This window comes from Octopus sinensis, linkage group LG18 (genome assembly GCF_006345805.1).
Source record: "Octopus sinensis linkage group LG18, ASM634580v1, whole genome shotgun sequence".
NCBI lineage: Eukaryota > Metazoa > Mollusca > Cephalopoda > Octopoda > Octopodidae > Octopus > Octopus sinensis.
In genome coordinates this window covers 17,044,844-17,059,403 of record NC_043014.1, presented here as the reverse complement: position 1 = coordinate 17,059,403, position 14,560 = coordinate 17,044,844, and the positions used below count along the sequence as shown (strand labels likewise).

The 14,560-nt window shown below is 43.5% G+C and overlaps 1 protein-coding gene and 1 long non-coding RNA gene across 2 annotated transcripts in view; one reads left to right on the top strand and one right to left on the bottom strand.

Moving 5' to 3' along the window:
• Positions 1-10,939: 10,939 nt before the first annotated feature.
• LOC118766898 overlaps positions 10,940-14,560 on the top strand; it is a 14,720-nt gene continuing 11,099 nt past the window's right edge. The window contains exon 1 of the long non-coding RNA XR_005002806.1: positions 10,940-11,271. This is a non-coding gene — a long non-coding RNA (uncharacterized LOC118766898). The remainder of the gene's footprint in view (positions 11,272-14,560) is intronic.
• LOC115221817 overlaps positions 13,546-14,560 on the bottom strand; it is a 2,213-nt gene continuing 1,198 nt past the window's right edge. Inside the window, exon 2 of the mRNA XM_029792050.2 lies at positions 13,546-13,794. Within this exon, the coding sequence (XP_029647910.2) occupies positions 13,573-13,794 (222 nt within the window). The 3' untranslated portion in view covers positions 13,546-13,572. The remainder of the gene's footprint in view (positions 13,795-14,560) is intronic.

Here is a 14,560-nt window from a genome sequence, read left to right as displayed (position 1 = left end):
GCTTTTCTTACATTTATTCAAACCCCAAAGAATACCTCTCAGCACATGATTCCAATGCTCCTCCATTACTCTTGCTCTTGCTCTTGATCAGAGATTGGTAGCCACTAAGAGATATGTTCAGGTGGTTACGGTCAAGCAACTGACAAGCAAACCTGTGGTTTTAAGCAGAATATTTGCTATAATGATATTTCTGCTTCAGCAACTCAGTGCTGAATCTGTCTGAATTGTAATGGAAAACATTGATGTCCAGGTTACAAAAGCTAAGATTGAAGGGAGTAGTAATCATTTCCTTTGATTTCTAGATAGACACAAATTGGAAATAATACTTACTCTTTTACTTGTTTCAGTCATTTGACTGTGGCCATGCTGGAGCACCGCCTTTAGTCGAGCAAATTGACCCCAGGGCTTCTTTCAGTTTCTGTCTACCAAATCCACTCACAAGGCTTTGGTCGGCTCGAGGCTATAGTAGAAGACACTTGCCCAAGGTGCCACGCAGTGGGACTGAACCCGGAACCATGTGGTTAGTAAGCAAGCTACTTACCACACAGCCACTCATGCTCCTAGACTTACTGACTAAAAACAAAAAAAAATTGAAATCTTGTTTCACAGCGTTATCAACCACAGTTGATTTAAGCTTTTGTAAGTGTAAAATCTAAAAGGATTAAGCATTAAAAAAAAATTGCTTGTTTTAATATTTGTGTCACTAATCTCTCTATGATGATATAGCAAATAAATTGAGAGGTTATTCACTTTATTTAGTAGACAAAATATAGGTCTACTGAATGCTTGAGTAGCTTTCTTGAAAGGCTTCATTCACAGTGATGGATTTTGCTAAGCATAGGCATTAATAAGTTTGCAAAAATTATACATTCTCTTCAATGGTCTCAATGCTAGTGATTTAAATTAAACATCAATTTATATAAAAGTTACTTTTGAAATATTTATATTATCTGTCTGTATATATATGTGTGTGAGTGTGTGTAATATATTATATTATGTGTTAACATGGGCCTCCTAACGACAAAGTAAACTTCATTTAATCAAGATATCTTTGGCCTGAAGAGTAACTTGTGGTATACACCTTGCTTGGATTTTTGCCACTTTCAAGGTTCTACTTGCTACGAAACATATGTAGCCTGGATTTTATCTACTCCATTCCTTAACTCTTGTATTTTTATTTACACAGTTTGGCAACCCTGGCTGACGACCATGAAATATAAAATAATTTTCAGCTTAGCATACTTCAATATGGGAAAAATTCACAACCTTCCACCCCAATAAACCACTAATGTTCCTGAAAGTTGTTTTTTCTTATGTAAAAAAATTAAATATATATATGTGTTATATTAATTATCTTTTTTAATAAGTTTGATATATATTAAAATAATATAAATTAATTAATCTTATGTATTGGCTTAAGTTTTTCATTGTAAGATTTGCCTAATAGTGGTTTTATCTCTAATTTAATATATGTGTATATATATACTAGCAGCATAGCCCGGCGTTGCCCGGGTATGTAAGAGCCCCTAGTAGGCAACGACTAATCCCAATGTAGCTCTTTCCCTCCAGGGAACGAAGGTGCATGTGGACGTTGCAATGTCTTGTCTTCACTCGAATACTTCTGTATATACGATGTTCCTAGCTGTCCGTTTGGGCGAAAACATGAAAACATCATTGCGCCTCCCAACGCGTGAACAGCCCACGTAGAGTTGACCGTGGGCGAAGCACTGATCGTCCAAATGTAACCCAGCGACTTGTAGCGTTTGGCCTTGGGATTTATTGATGGACATTGCGAAGCAGAGTTTAACAGGAAACTGAGAACGCCTGAAGTGGATTGGTAGGTCAGCGCCCGACGGTTGAAGGTGCATCCGTGGAATGAAGACGTCCTCTACCTTCCCACAACCGGTAAGTATTGTGGCCGTTATTAAATGTGGTGCCAAATGTTTCACAACCAAACGTGTGCCGTTGCACTGTTTAGGTGGAACCAAATTCCTGATGAGCATAATGGGCGCACCGACTTTTAACTTCAGGATGTGTGGCGGCAGGCCTGCCGGTTCAAGTGAATTCAGGAATTCAACAGGATAATCGGCAAGCTGGGCGGGGTCTGCTGTCCTATCTATAGATTTGTAGACGTGGACATCACCAGGAATAGCTTCAAGTAGCTGGATATTGATGGAGTTGACGGTTGTATTTTTGGGTGCGAGAATAGCTCTGCCTGCCAGCCATTTTAGGTCGCATAAATTGTTTTGTAGGTTGTGGAAGACAGCGTCCCGGAGGCTAGCAGGGGTGTCGACAGTGGTGCAAAGTGAGTCCAATTGAATGCAGCCATCCGCATCAGCCAGCATCCTATTTTCACCGAGCGATAAGAGGTCCCTGGAGAATGCAGCGGATCCGCTGTCACCAATCAACTGCACGCGCATGTTAGTTTGGAGGTGCAAGGGCCGCACATGTGCCCAAAGAGCCGACGACTTAAGGCACGCGCGCACGGCATCGGCACGGGTTCCTTTTGGAATAACAGGTAGAGTCTGCCTGAAGTCTCCTGAAAGAAGTAAAGTTAATCCTCCCATGGGGGCCGTAGAGTCTCTGATGTCTTGCAGAGACCTGTCCAGTGCCTCAAGGGCGCCTTTGTGTGCCATAGTGCACTCGTCCCATATGATGAGTTTGCATCTGCGCAGAATGTCGGCCTGTTCTGAGTTCTTGGCGATGTTGCAGATAGGTGACTCGGACTTTGCCAGATCGAGCGGGAGTCTGAAGGCAGAGTGGGCGGTTCTGCCACCCGGAAGCAATGTGGCCGCGATACCAGAGGAAGCTACAGCCAGGGCAATGTCCGTGTTGCGTCTGATCTCCGCCAGAATTAGTTTAGTGACGAAGGTTTTGCCAGTGCCGCCGGGTGCATCAAGGAAGAAGATCCCCCACGTTGCTGTCTGACAGAGTCTACGATGGTGTTGTAGGCTATGCGCTGGTCTGGAAGCAGCCGTGGTTCATTATCTTGGACGTACTGGTGCAGTTCCTCAATGCAGTAGGAAGATTCGCGTAACAATTCAGCAGACATAACATTGGCGTGTTCACGTGTGGGTGGTGGAAGGCCGTACTCTGTTAAAGCAGACCCACCCATATCGATGACAGCGTCTTCGAGTTGAATGAGCGCAAAATTGTAAATGAAGTTGGTGAACGTGATCTCGGCGGAAGGGCAGTGTTGCTGAGCCGTACGTAAGAAGTCGTGCGACATGTCATCCCTGTATTTCATCCAGAGACTTAGTGGGTCACTAAGCTGACATTTTTGAAGAAGGATTGCGAAAAGATGTCATAGGGCCGAAGGCGTTTGCAGTAAAGCGCCCTCTGCCATCGTGGCGTCCCACTGGGAGTCATCCTCTAGAAGGCCAAGTCTCATACATGCTTCCCTGAAGGTGTCGCACAGAACCCCATTGACGGTACGTATATTGCCGAAACCTGTTGGACCAGTGACCTCATGAAGAAGGAGACGGAGGTAGAAGCATTCTTGCTGGTTTGGCGGGATGTTGTAAACTCGACCCAGGCAGGAGTCAAACTTGACGCCTGGGAAGCCTTCGACGTTTTTGCCGGATTTCCGTCGAACCCAGGTGTTTTTAGACCGCACGAAGTACGATGGGACCTGTGGGTACAAAAGCGTTCGAGCGAAGTCATCACGTTGCCATAATTTGAAGAAACCAGTCAACGTTGTGTCTTTAGGGCTGGTGGCTATCTGCACAGCACTTTGCTCTGTGAAGTAAATCCGCTGTCCATTTTCCAAGTGTACAGCAAGCTGCACCACAGCCGGGTGTCTCTGATGGAGCGGGAAGCCGTAAATGCGCCAAAACGCTTCGTTGCTGCTGAGGTACCGGCCAGCCAAGTAGTTGGACACTTCGTCGCGACTGGTGGTCCTCTGGATGCTGAACATGGCAGCATCGCTGCCTTTGTAGATATATTTGCAGACATATTGTATTGACCTGATGGAGCTGCAGAACTCAACGTTGACGTGGGCTTTGAATATCTTCGACAGGAGAGGACAGTAGGGGACAATGTAGCTGTTGTCCACTTGATGTCGCCCAACCGTAATCGTGCGGCCTCCATTGGCTGGACTCCTTCGTTTGTACAGCGGATATCCATCGCCGCCTGTTTGAGTCTCCAAAGTGAACCGTTTAGGGAATCCCTTTGAGCAGGCTAATCCGTTTTTGCAGCATGGTGTGTTGGCGTAATTTGGTCAACAGGGCCCGTGTACCATGGTAGTGCGGACAATTTCGTAGAGTTCGGGGTCCTCATCGGGGTCAGGAATCTCGGCGGAAATGAATTTGTCAATGTCATAAGTCTCGATTTTATGAGTTAGCCAAATTAAGACGTGAGCATGTGGCAAGCCCCTCTTTTGCCACTCGACCGAAAACATGTGACACCTGACATGCCCGAAAATCTGACCCTTAACTATCAAATCCTTCATTTTTCCCAAATTCAGACGGAAAGCCCTAGCAACGATGTCTTGTCGATGGGTGTGAGATTGACCCGGGAGTTCGCGAGTGATTTCGTCGCAGCTGGGATTGCACGTGTAGGTGATAAAGAGGTCCGGCCGGCCGTAAATGCGCACGTAGGTCAAGGCGTCTTGGGTCCTTTCACGCATATATCGCGGTCCTCCCGTGAAGGTGGAGGGTAGAATGCATGGCTTGCCGATGTTGCGAGGGTCATTTTCTTGTTGCAAGCCGTCACGGAGATGAATGTAGGAGTCGGAGCGAAGTTTGGTCTGATTAAGTTTAATGTATAGCAGCCTTTCCGATTCCATTTTGGCGGCCATGTCGACGGCGAACTGGTTGAATAGCTGACGACAACGGGGCAATAAGCTGAACTCACCCTCCCTGACCATGAACCGATATGAGTAGAACGCCCTGCAGGAAACCGTCTTTGATGCCGCAGTAGTTTGATTGGAGGGCTGCCGTAAAGGAATTACGAAGTGGTAGCCGTCTTCCCCATAAGGGAAAAGCAATGGATACTGAAGCGCGTCATAAGATCTGTGAGTCTCGCTGATCCTGTGTAGGCTGTTACCACGGGAGGAGATGATTATGTCACGGCTGTTGTGTTGCTCTCCGTGTATGACTGCGGCAATTTCGTTGCACGCAGGTGCGTTGAAACGGCGTTCGTGCTCCCCGTGGGGTCGTTTATCAGCATCAATGACAACGGTGAAGTTTGGAGATGGAGCACTGTCCAAGGCATATCTGAAGCTGCAGACGTAGCTGTTGATATCATGAAGCATGGTTTGGAGACGGAGAAGAATGTCTTTGCGGGGAACATAGCTTGTACCCGGTATTATTCCAAGGCGTGCATCAACCTGGTGGTTGTAGTCGGCAATGAAGTAGATTTGGAGGAAAGAAGACTGCTGAATCTTGTCTGGCAGAAGTAACCCAATAAGATGGTAGACCTGTCCCTGCACTTTGAAAGTAGGCATCCAGCCTTCTCTAAGAGGAATTTTGGCCCCGAAAGAGGTCATTTGGAATGAGCAGTTGTACTTTCGAATTATTTCAAGGAATTGTGACGATTCGGGGGTTAAACCCGCCGCGAGATCCTTCAGTGGTTGAGGTGGTTCCCGTAGGGGTGGCAGGTCCACTTTGCCACCAGAGCAGCACAAACTAGGTGGCTCTCCGTGCCATTTCTTGGCTTTACAAAACTGGCATACAATTGTCATTGACCCTATCTTGATGTCGTCACGCAAGGAGAAGTTAATTGTGGCGTCGTAGTTGAATGCTAGTGACAACTAGAAAGCGGGGGCAGGGGTACGTACACCACGAATGATATCCCGACGTTTGTTGATACTCTCAAGTCGAGTGCATCGTGCCTCAGCAGATTCAGATGCACGTGCGACAGCGGTATCAGTGGCATCCCTTGAAAGCCTTTCAGCTCTCGCCTCAGCACCCTCTGAAGCCCTAGCAAAAGCAGTGTTAATGGCATTTCTGGATGTCCGAATAGTTCGTTGGTGTGGAGTTTCGGCAGATCGAGCCATGGCTGTGTTTGCGGCGTTAGCAGCTTGGCGAGCTCTCCTCTGTTGAGGTGTTTCGGCAGATTGGGCCATGGCTTTGTTTGCGGCGTCAGCATCTTGGCGAGTTCTCCTCTGCTGTGAGGTTTCGACAGATCGTGTCCTGGCGGTGCTAGTGGCGTTAGCCGCATTCCGAATGGCTCTTTGTTCGGGGTTCTCGCGAGCTCTGCGGATGGAAGCACAGGTAGAAGCCCGCATGTTTTGGCCGGACTGTTGCTCTTTCGTCAACCTCGAGCGGAGGGAAGATCTGTACGCTGCGACCCTTGCAAGTCGGGTAGAACGGTCGCTAGTAGTTTCAGATGCCTGAGCAGCGGCAGAACGGGAAGCTGTTTGCGAGAGGCGCAAGGCGGTTTTCTCGTTGGTCTCGCGTGCCCTTCTAGCCCTAGCAGCCGATGCCCTGGCCGTCCGAGGGCTGAGGAGGGTCCTTCTCTTCTTGGGTGGCATTTTGGTGGATAGCAATGTGTTTGGCAAAGGTGTAATAAAAAGGAACACGTGGGGTAAGTATTTTGGTGGATAGCAATGTGTTTGGTAAAGGTGTAATAAAAAGGAGCTCGTGGGGTAAGTATCCCAAAATGTATAAAAATGTACAAAAACGGCAAAAAGCGGGCAGCAATGTGAGTGACAACAACGAAAAAGTCAAAAGTGACTAAACTGAACAAACGAAAGGAAAAGGTTTTTTGATGCACACGACAAAAGTGGTTTATAATAAACCAAGAGTTTGCAAGTAGCGTCCGAGGACCGTTAGGGTACGTCAAAAATTTAAGGTAAAACGTTTGGGGTGGTAGTTATAAAGAAAGTGTAAACAAAAAAAGTATTCGAATAACTTGCGGCTGCAGCAGCTATTAGCAGAAGTGGCGGTGTTGGGGATAAAGTCTCGAATGTAATTTCTTCCTGGTAGGAATTGGTTGGATCGAATTATCGATAGCTAAAAAGGTCGAGTTGCGTCCCCTAGACAGTCTGGTTTGTGTTTAATACACAAATTGGTTTGCTATGTGTGCCACATATGATTTAATTAACCGATTTTTTCCAATAATGTATCCTATTGGAATAAAAAGGGCTATATAGCTCCTTGGAGCAGACATGATGCTCGTTGTGAATAAAAAAAAAAAAATTCCTGCCAATTTGTGAAAGATATTGTCGAAAATATGTCATCTTGAATTTGAACGCGATTTCCCTAAATGGCATGATTTTATCGATTGTTTCTGATGGTAAGGTATTGCATGGAAAACTAACGTCAGAATTGAGTTTCTTAGGGTAACATTAAGCGTCCCCATGAGTTTTGTGAAAATCGATTGCAAGTTGCGAAAACTACCATAGATAATGCGTTGCATATAAAAAGCTTAGATTCTCGAGTTGCGTCCCCTAGACAGTCTGTGGTTTGTGTTTCTGATTCTCGACCCCATGTCGAATTTATCAATTTTTTTCAGAACTGGGGGAACTTTTCAAACTTTTCGCTGCGTTAGTTTTGAATTATGACATTGGGCTATGTGTGTGTCAAGTTTCATCAGAATCGGTTGAAAGCCGTGGTCAGAGTGAGGGTACAAGCAAACAGACACACAGAAACACACACAGACAAACTGCCGTTTATATAGAGAGAGATATACATATATATAAATTAAATATATATATATATATATATACATTAATCATATTAATATCAGATATCTTCACTTTCTCATATTTTGTGAAGTATTGAAAATGTTATGGAAGCTACCTCCAAATTCTCAGATTAAGCCATATTACAATAATTTGTTAAAAATAAGAAATGTCATTAGTTTTGTTCATTAATCAATAAAATCTAAAATCTCTTAATCATGCTTCTGGTTGATTTTCTCGATATTCAATGTTAAAACAATTTTCACATAATTTTTGAATAATTCATTTATGGTAATAATTTTGTGCAGTTAACACATGTATATATTTTAATTCAATAATTATTTGTTAGGTTTGTAAATATCAGGCTTGTTCCAGTTTCATAACATTAAGTAGATGTAACTTGAATTTCCTCCTGGAGAGGACAATATTAAAGATTCTTATGTGATCTACCACCTATTTCCATCATACATTAAAATTTTCATCTCAAGAACAAAATACTAGCCGATTTGAACTCTTAATCTATGAGAATGTAGTCTAACACCTTATCTACTCAACATTTATTAGCTATTTCAAATATGAGTGAAAATTGTAAAGGGCATTAACAGCTCCAAGAAATAAAAAATAGATTGGAATTCATAAATGTATTTATTTACATTAGCATAAGGCCATACATTTGTTTGGGGAGTTCTTGCAAATAATTTCATTTTAGTCCATTGCTAAGTATTTAATTTGTAACACCTTGTGTAATGCTCAACATTTATGCCACTGGTGGTAGCTTGTTACTTTGTACCAAAACATGATTGTGCAGTAGTTATAATTTAGTTAATTAATTAAGCAGTTAGCTATTTTATCTATCTGTAATGAATTAACTTTTATTTATCAATGCTTATATAGCACCCACTTTCAGTGGCAGGAGCAAGTATAACACAAATGATGGCAGATTAAAGGACAATTTTTATGTCTATTGGCCAATGCTCATTAGAACCTGTTTTTTCAGACGCTGAATCCCACCCTCTCCATGTTCTCTCCTGCCTCCCCTTTCATTTCCTCAGAGTTGACACTATCAATGTAGGCACATTGAAAGGTAGGTCAGGCAGCACTGGCAATGACCACACTCGAATGGTGCTTTTTACGTGCTGCCAGCACAGAAGACAGTCAGGCGGTACTGGCAGCGACCATGCCAGAACTGTATGTCAGCATTAAAAAAAAATCCACAAATGGCAGACCATATCTTTGTGGCCTGTGATTTCAGTGAACATGTTGGCCAGCAACTGCATGTCTTCAACATTATACATAGGGGCTATGGAATTTTTCCTGAAACAAGGAAGGAACAGGGCTACAGGAGTTCTGTGATGTGAATAACCACATGATCTGCAACACCAACTTCAAGAAACCAGCCAGTAATCTGATAACCTACAAATCCAGTGACCAACACTAGTCAGATTGACTGCATTCTCACCAGAAAGTGAGATACATGGTTGCTTATAAATGCAAAGATCTTCTCTGGTGAAGAATGTACCCCTCCACATTGGTTAGTCATGACTTCAGGTTAGGAGGATTCCAAGAAGCAGACCAGTCTGGAAACGAAGGATTTGGAAGTATTAGAATCCTTTGAATAGTCAGTGATTTAGAGACGCCCTAATTGAGACATTTAATGAGGAAGAGCTATAGGCATGGAACAGGAGACAAGTTCCTATGGGTCAACTTACTAAATGCCACAGACCAAATGTGTGGATAGTGCAAAGTCCCAATCAGATCTAGTGTGGCATGGTAGAGGAGTGTGTAGTAGACAGGGACATTAGAGCAAAGAAATATTCTTGGAAGAATGGTAGTAGCAGAAAGGAAGTTTACCAACATTCTGTGGCATGAGGTGTTTCAAATTGTAAGACAGAGTCAGAGAGAATTGTGATGTAGGCAATGCGGAAGCTAGGGATTGATGAGAGTTGTACAAGCCATGCCCTCCAGGTAATAACGGAGGAATTTAATACTGGCTACTTTTTTTGAGTTCCTCTACACTGACGACCTTGTTCTTATAGCTGAATCAGTATAAGAACTAGAAGAAATTTCAGGTAAGGAAGCAAAGACTGGAGTTAAATGGCCTTAGAGTTAATTTAGCAAAGACCAAAGTCCTAGTAAGAGGAAAACAGTCAACTTACTGATCCCTTCAGGGAGATAGTCCTGCTCAATATGTAGGTGAAAATTCCATATGGTGTACCCAGTGCAAGCTATAGACACAAAAGGTGCAGTGGTGTAGTCATTACTTGCACCCTGAATTCCTTGCTATACTTGTTGCTAACCTTCACCTTACTGACAACATCCCTGTACATGGCTTGTACAGCCCTCACCAACCACTCATCTATCCCTAGCTTTCACATTGACCACCAAATAAGGAACATACAGGGGAATTCTTAGAAGTGGTAAACAGTTTCCCTTACTTAGGTGACCAAGTCAGCAGTGGAGGAGTCAGCTAAGAAAGCATAGCTGTTAGAATAAGAACGGGCTGGGCTAAGTTCAGGGAGTTGCTACTTTTGTTGGTGATGAACACTGAATGATGATTTTATATATATCACCATTGGTGACCGATAGTTCCATTGGTTACTGCTTTCCAACAGGAATTTCTGACAGTACAAGACAAGGGAGTGTATTTCAGTACAGAATAAAATCTAAGTATCTTATAGATCACCAATTTTTGTTGTTTTCTCATTGATGCTTATACCTTTCATTTGTTTACATTTATATACACACACACAGAGTTGGTCAACCTAATGTAACATAGAAGACATTTGACTAAATTGTTCAGCAAACTTGGTATCAAATTGCAAAATGAACTTATATAATACAATGCTAAAGTTTACTACCTTATCTGAACTGACAAGGGATTCCAAAACGTCCACTTTTCCATACTTGCATGCATTGGAGTTTATTGAGGCAGATTTGCTATGACCAGATGTCCTGTCACCAACAGTTTCCAAGCAAGGTAATATTTCTCCATGGCCAGACATATCCTTGCAGAATATTGGAAATGAGATTTATGATTACAAATGTCAAGACAAACAAGCACACATGACAGGTTTCTTTGTTTCTGTCTATCAAATCCTCTTACAAAAGTTAGGTCAGTCCAGGACAATAGAAGACACTTGTCAAGAGCACCATGCAGTGGGACTGAACCAGAAATGATGTGTCACTGGTATATATGTTTTACTCCTGGCCTTCACCGACACATCTGCTTTCTATGTTCTGTTATAAAATGTTTGTTTCCCCTACCATAAGTATGTATTGTGTTAACCCTAATTATGAATAGCCACAAAATTTTTTTTAATGTTCCCCCTTATCAATGCCATTCAAAATATGATTCGCAAAATGAAACCATTCTATTTGAAGTAGATACTTAGAACACTTGAAGGGGAGGGGGAAACAACAAACAGATGAAATTTTCAATTTATAATTTATTTGAGAAATTCAGACTTCATGTAAGATATTGTAACTTGAGAGAAATTAAAATAACATGAATTTGAAAACAGTTAATATCTAGAAGTAAAATAAGACCCAATCCTTAAGGCTTTCAATAACCTGCATGCAATGTAAGATGAAGTACTCCCAAGTTAGGAATTATTAAGAAAAAAGTTGATCATTATTGTGTGTGTGTATATGTATATATATATATATATATATCAGCCTCGCCTGGCCCCGTGCCGGTGACACGTAAAAGCACCGTCCGTTCGTGGCCGTTGGCCAGCTCTGTCTGGCCCTGTGTCGGTGGCACGTAAAAGCACCATCCGTTCGTGGCCGTTTGCCAGCTCTGTCTGGCCCCGTGTCGGTGGCACGTAAAAGCACCATCCGTCCGTGTCCGTTGCCAGCCTCGGCTGGCCCCCGTGCCGGTGACACGTAAAAGCACCGTCCGCTCGTGGCCGTTTGCCAGCTCTGTCTGGCAACCGTGTTGGTGGCACGTAAAAGCACCATCTGTTCGCGTCCGTTGCCAGCCTCGGCTGGCCCCCGTGCCGGTGACACGTAAAAGCACCATCCGTTCGTGGCCGTTTGCCAGCTCTGTCTGGCCCCGTGTCGGTGGCACGTAAAAGCACCATCCGTCCGTGTCCGTTGCCAGCCTCGGCTGGCCCCCGTGCCGGTGACACGTAAAAGCACCGTCCGCTCGTGGCCGTTTGCCAGCTCTGTCTGGCAACCGTGTTGGTGGCACGTAAAAGCACCATCTGTTCGCGTCCGTTGCCAGCCTCGGCTGGCCCCCGTGCCGGTGACACGTAAAAGCACCATCCGTTCGTGGCCGTTTGCCAGCTCTGTCTGGCCCCGTGTCGGCGGCACGTAAAAGCACCATCCGTCCGTGTCCGTTGCCAGCCTCGGCTGGCCCCCGTGCCGGTGACACGTAAAAGCACCGTCCGCTCGTGGCCGTTTGCCAGCTCTGTCTGGCAACCGTGTCGGTGGCACGTAAAAGCACCATCCGTTCGCGTCCGCTGCCAGCCTCGGCTGGCCCCCGTGCCGGTGACACGTAAAAGCACCGTCCGTTCGTGGCCGGTTGCCAGCTCTGTCTGGCCCCGTGTCGGTGGCACGTAAAAGCACCATCCGTTCGTGTCCGTTGCCAGCCTCGCCTGGCCCCGTGCCGGTGACACGTAAAAGCACCATCCGTTCGTGGCCGTTCGCCAGCTCTGTCTGGCACCTGTGCAGGTGGCACGTAAAAAACACCCACTACACTCGCGGAGTGGTTGGCGTTAGGAAGGGCATCCAGCCGTAGAAACACTGCCAGATCTGACTGGGCCTGACGAAGCCGTCCAGCTTCACAGATCCCAGTTGACCCGTCCAGCCCATGCTAGCATGGAAAACGGACGCTAAACGATGATGATGATATATATATATATATATTCTTTTCTACTCAAGGCACAAAGCCCAAAATTTTGGGAGGGGGTAAGTCGATTAGATCGACCCCAGTACACAACTGGTACTTAATTTTTCGACCTCAAAAGGATGAAAGGCAAAGTCGACCTTGGCAGAATTTGAACTCAGAACGTAAAGACAGACGAAATACCATTAAGCATTTCCCCCGCCATGCTAACGATTCTGCCAGCTCGCCTTATGGAAGACCAGCAGTCTTCCCATGTATACCGGTCTCCCCTCTCCACGCCGCCAGTGTTACCCAAGGGAAAGGCAAAGGCCGATACAGCTTGGCGTGCACACACACACACAAAGTGTAAGATTTTACTGATTAGCATTAGCTATTTAAAATTGCCTTAAAACTTAATCTTATTAAGAATGTTACATAAAAAGCAAAGATTTTGTAAGAGAATGCTATAAATTTAATTATCTTCTTAGATGTTAATCTGTTATTACCTCCCCTTACACTGTGGTTTACTTTATGTACAGCAGTAAAATATTTATAGCTGGTCAGGTACAAAACATCCCCAGAAAGTTACAACAATGTACCAAGTCATAATTTTAGAATTTACTTAGACGATGGTATACAAAAGAAAAAACCACTATTGGATTTAGAGTTAGTCATCTTTAATCAGAGACTAGTTGCCAAAGCAATTCAAAATCTGAGTCAGCCAGATGTAATAAATAATAAATAACTCTGAGGCCAGATATATTAACTGCTGCTTGCTACATACATGTAATGAGAGAGAGATGACGTGTCATGAAAGACACACCACCACTTCCAACACCAACCACAATGTTGAGTTAATAGTAATTTAAATATTAGGTCAAAGTTTATATGATCAACAAAGCTCCAAAAGACCATCACATGAAATGTTTTCTTTTTAGTTTAGTTACAAAAATATTTCATTTTGTATCACAGAATGCTTCAATGATGACATTTAAGATGATATCCATTTGATAGTTGTCTGTATGTGACAAGATTGCGTTTAACAGTCTGTAATGTAGTCTCACCTAAACAAAAATACAATAAATCTTCAGTTAGGCAAATTCTTTACTAGATGCATTTAGTAATGTTCATATTTCTTCCGAAGAGCCAAGATCTTCAGTCTGTGAGAAGGATCTAAAATTGGTTTCAACACTTGCTCAGTGTTTTCTATCCGACATCGAAACCTCTCTGAATCAATATGAATTTGTACCCATTCACCTTTACGGGCAGCTTGGTAGGCATAGCTCCATGCAAGCATAAGGTGCTTGGTTTCTAACTTCTCATCAGCAGCAAAACGAACCTGTGGAGGAAAAACAGTAATAAGAAAATAAAAGATCAATTTCAGGGAAAGCAAACTAACACCATACTTTTTCAATAATACTGCTCTAGTCAATGGCAGATATACAAAACATAAAAATGGTGCTTATTATATTTTAGCCTTCACATTTTATTCAAGTGGTTTTGAAGATTTGTCACCCCATCATTATTCATACCTTTATTATCATCATCGAGTTTAATGTCTGCTTTCCATTCTGGCCTGGGTTGAACAGTTTGACAGAACTGGCAAGCCCGGAGGCCACACTAGGGTCCAATCTGATTTGGCAAGGTTTCTAAAGCTGGATGCCCTTCCTAATGCCAACCACTCCAAGAGTGTAGTGGGTGCATTTTACATGCCAGTCAGGCAGCACTGTTATCACCCAGGACTACAATTTCACTCGGTTCAACAGATTTTCACAAGCATAACATACAAGCCCAACAGAAGATATGTGGAGCAGAGATGGGATCTTTTCCTTTTGAACGGCACTTTGTAACATAATTTCTAGGTAACTAAAAAGTTTTAAACTTCGTATACTGGTAGAATGTGTTTATAAAACATCATTTTCTCTTGGCTTTATTGAGAAAATTCTATAGGTTGTAAGATATTTCATCTTTAATTTCGAGCATTTCGGCAATTTTAACCAAACGCTGGAGTCCATTTAGGTAAATAACATTCTATGCATAATGAATATGTCACCGCCTTTAGTCGAGCAAATCGACCCCGGGTATTATTCTTTGTAAGCCCAGTA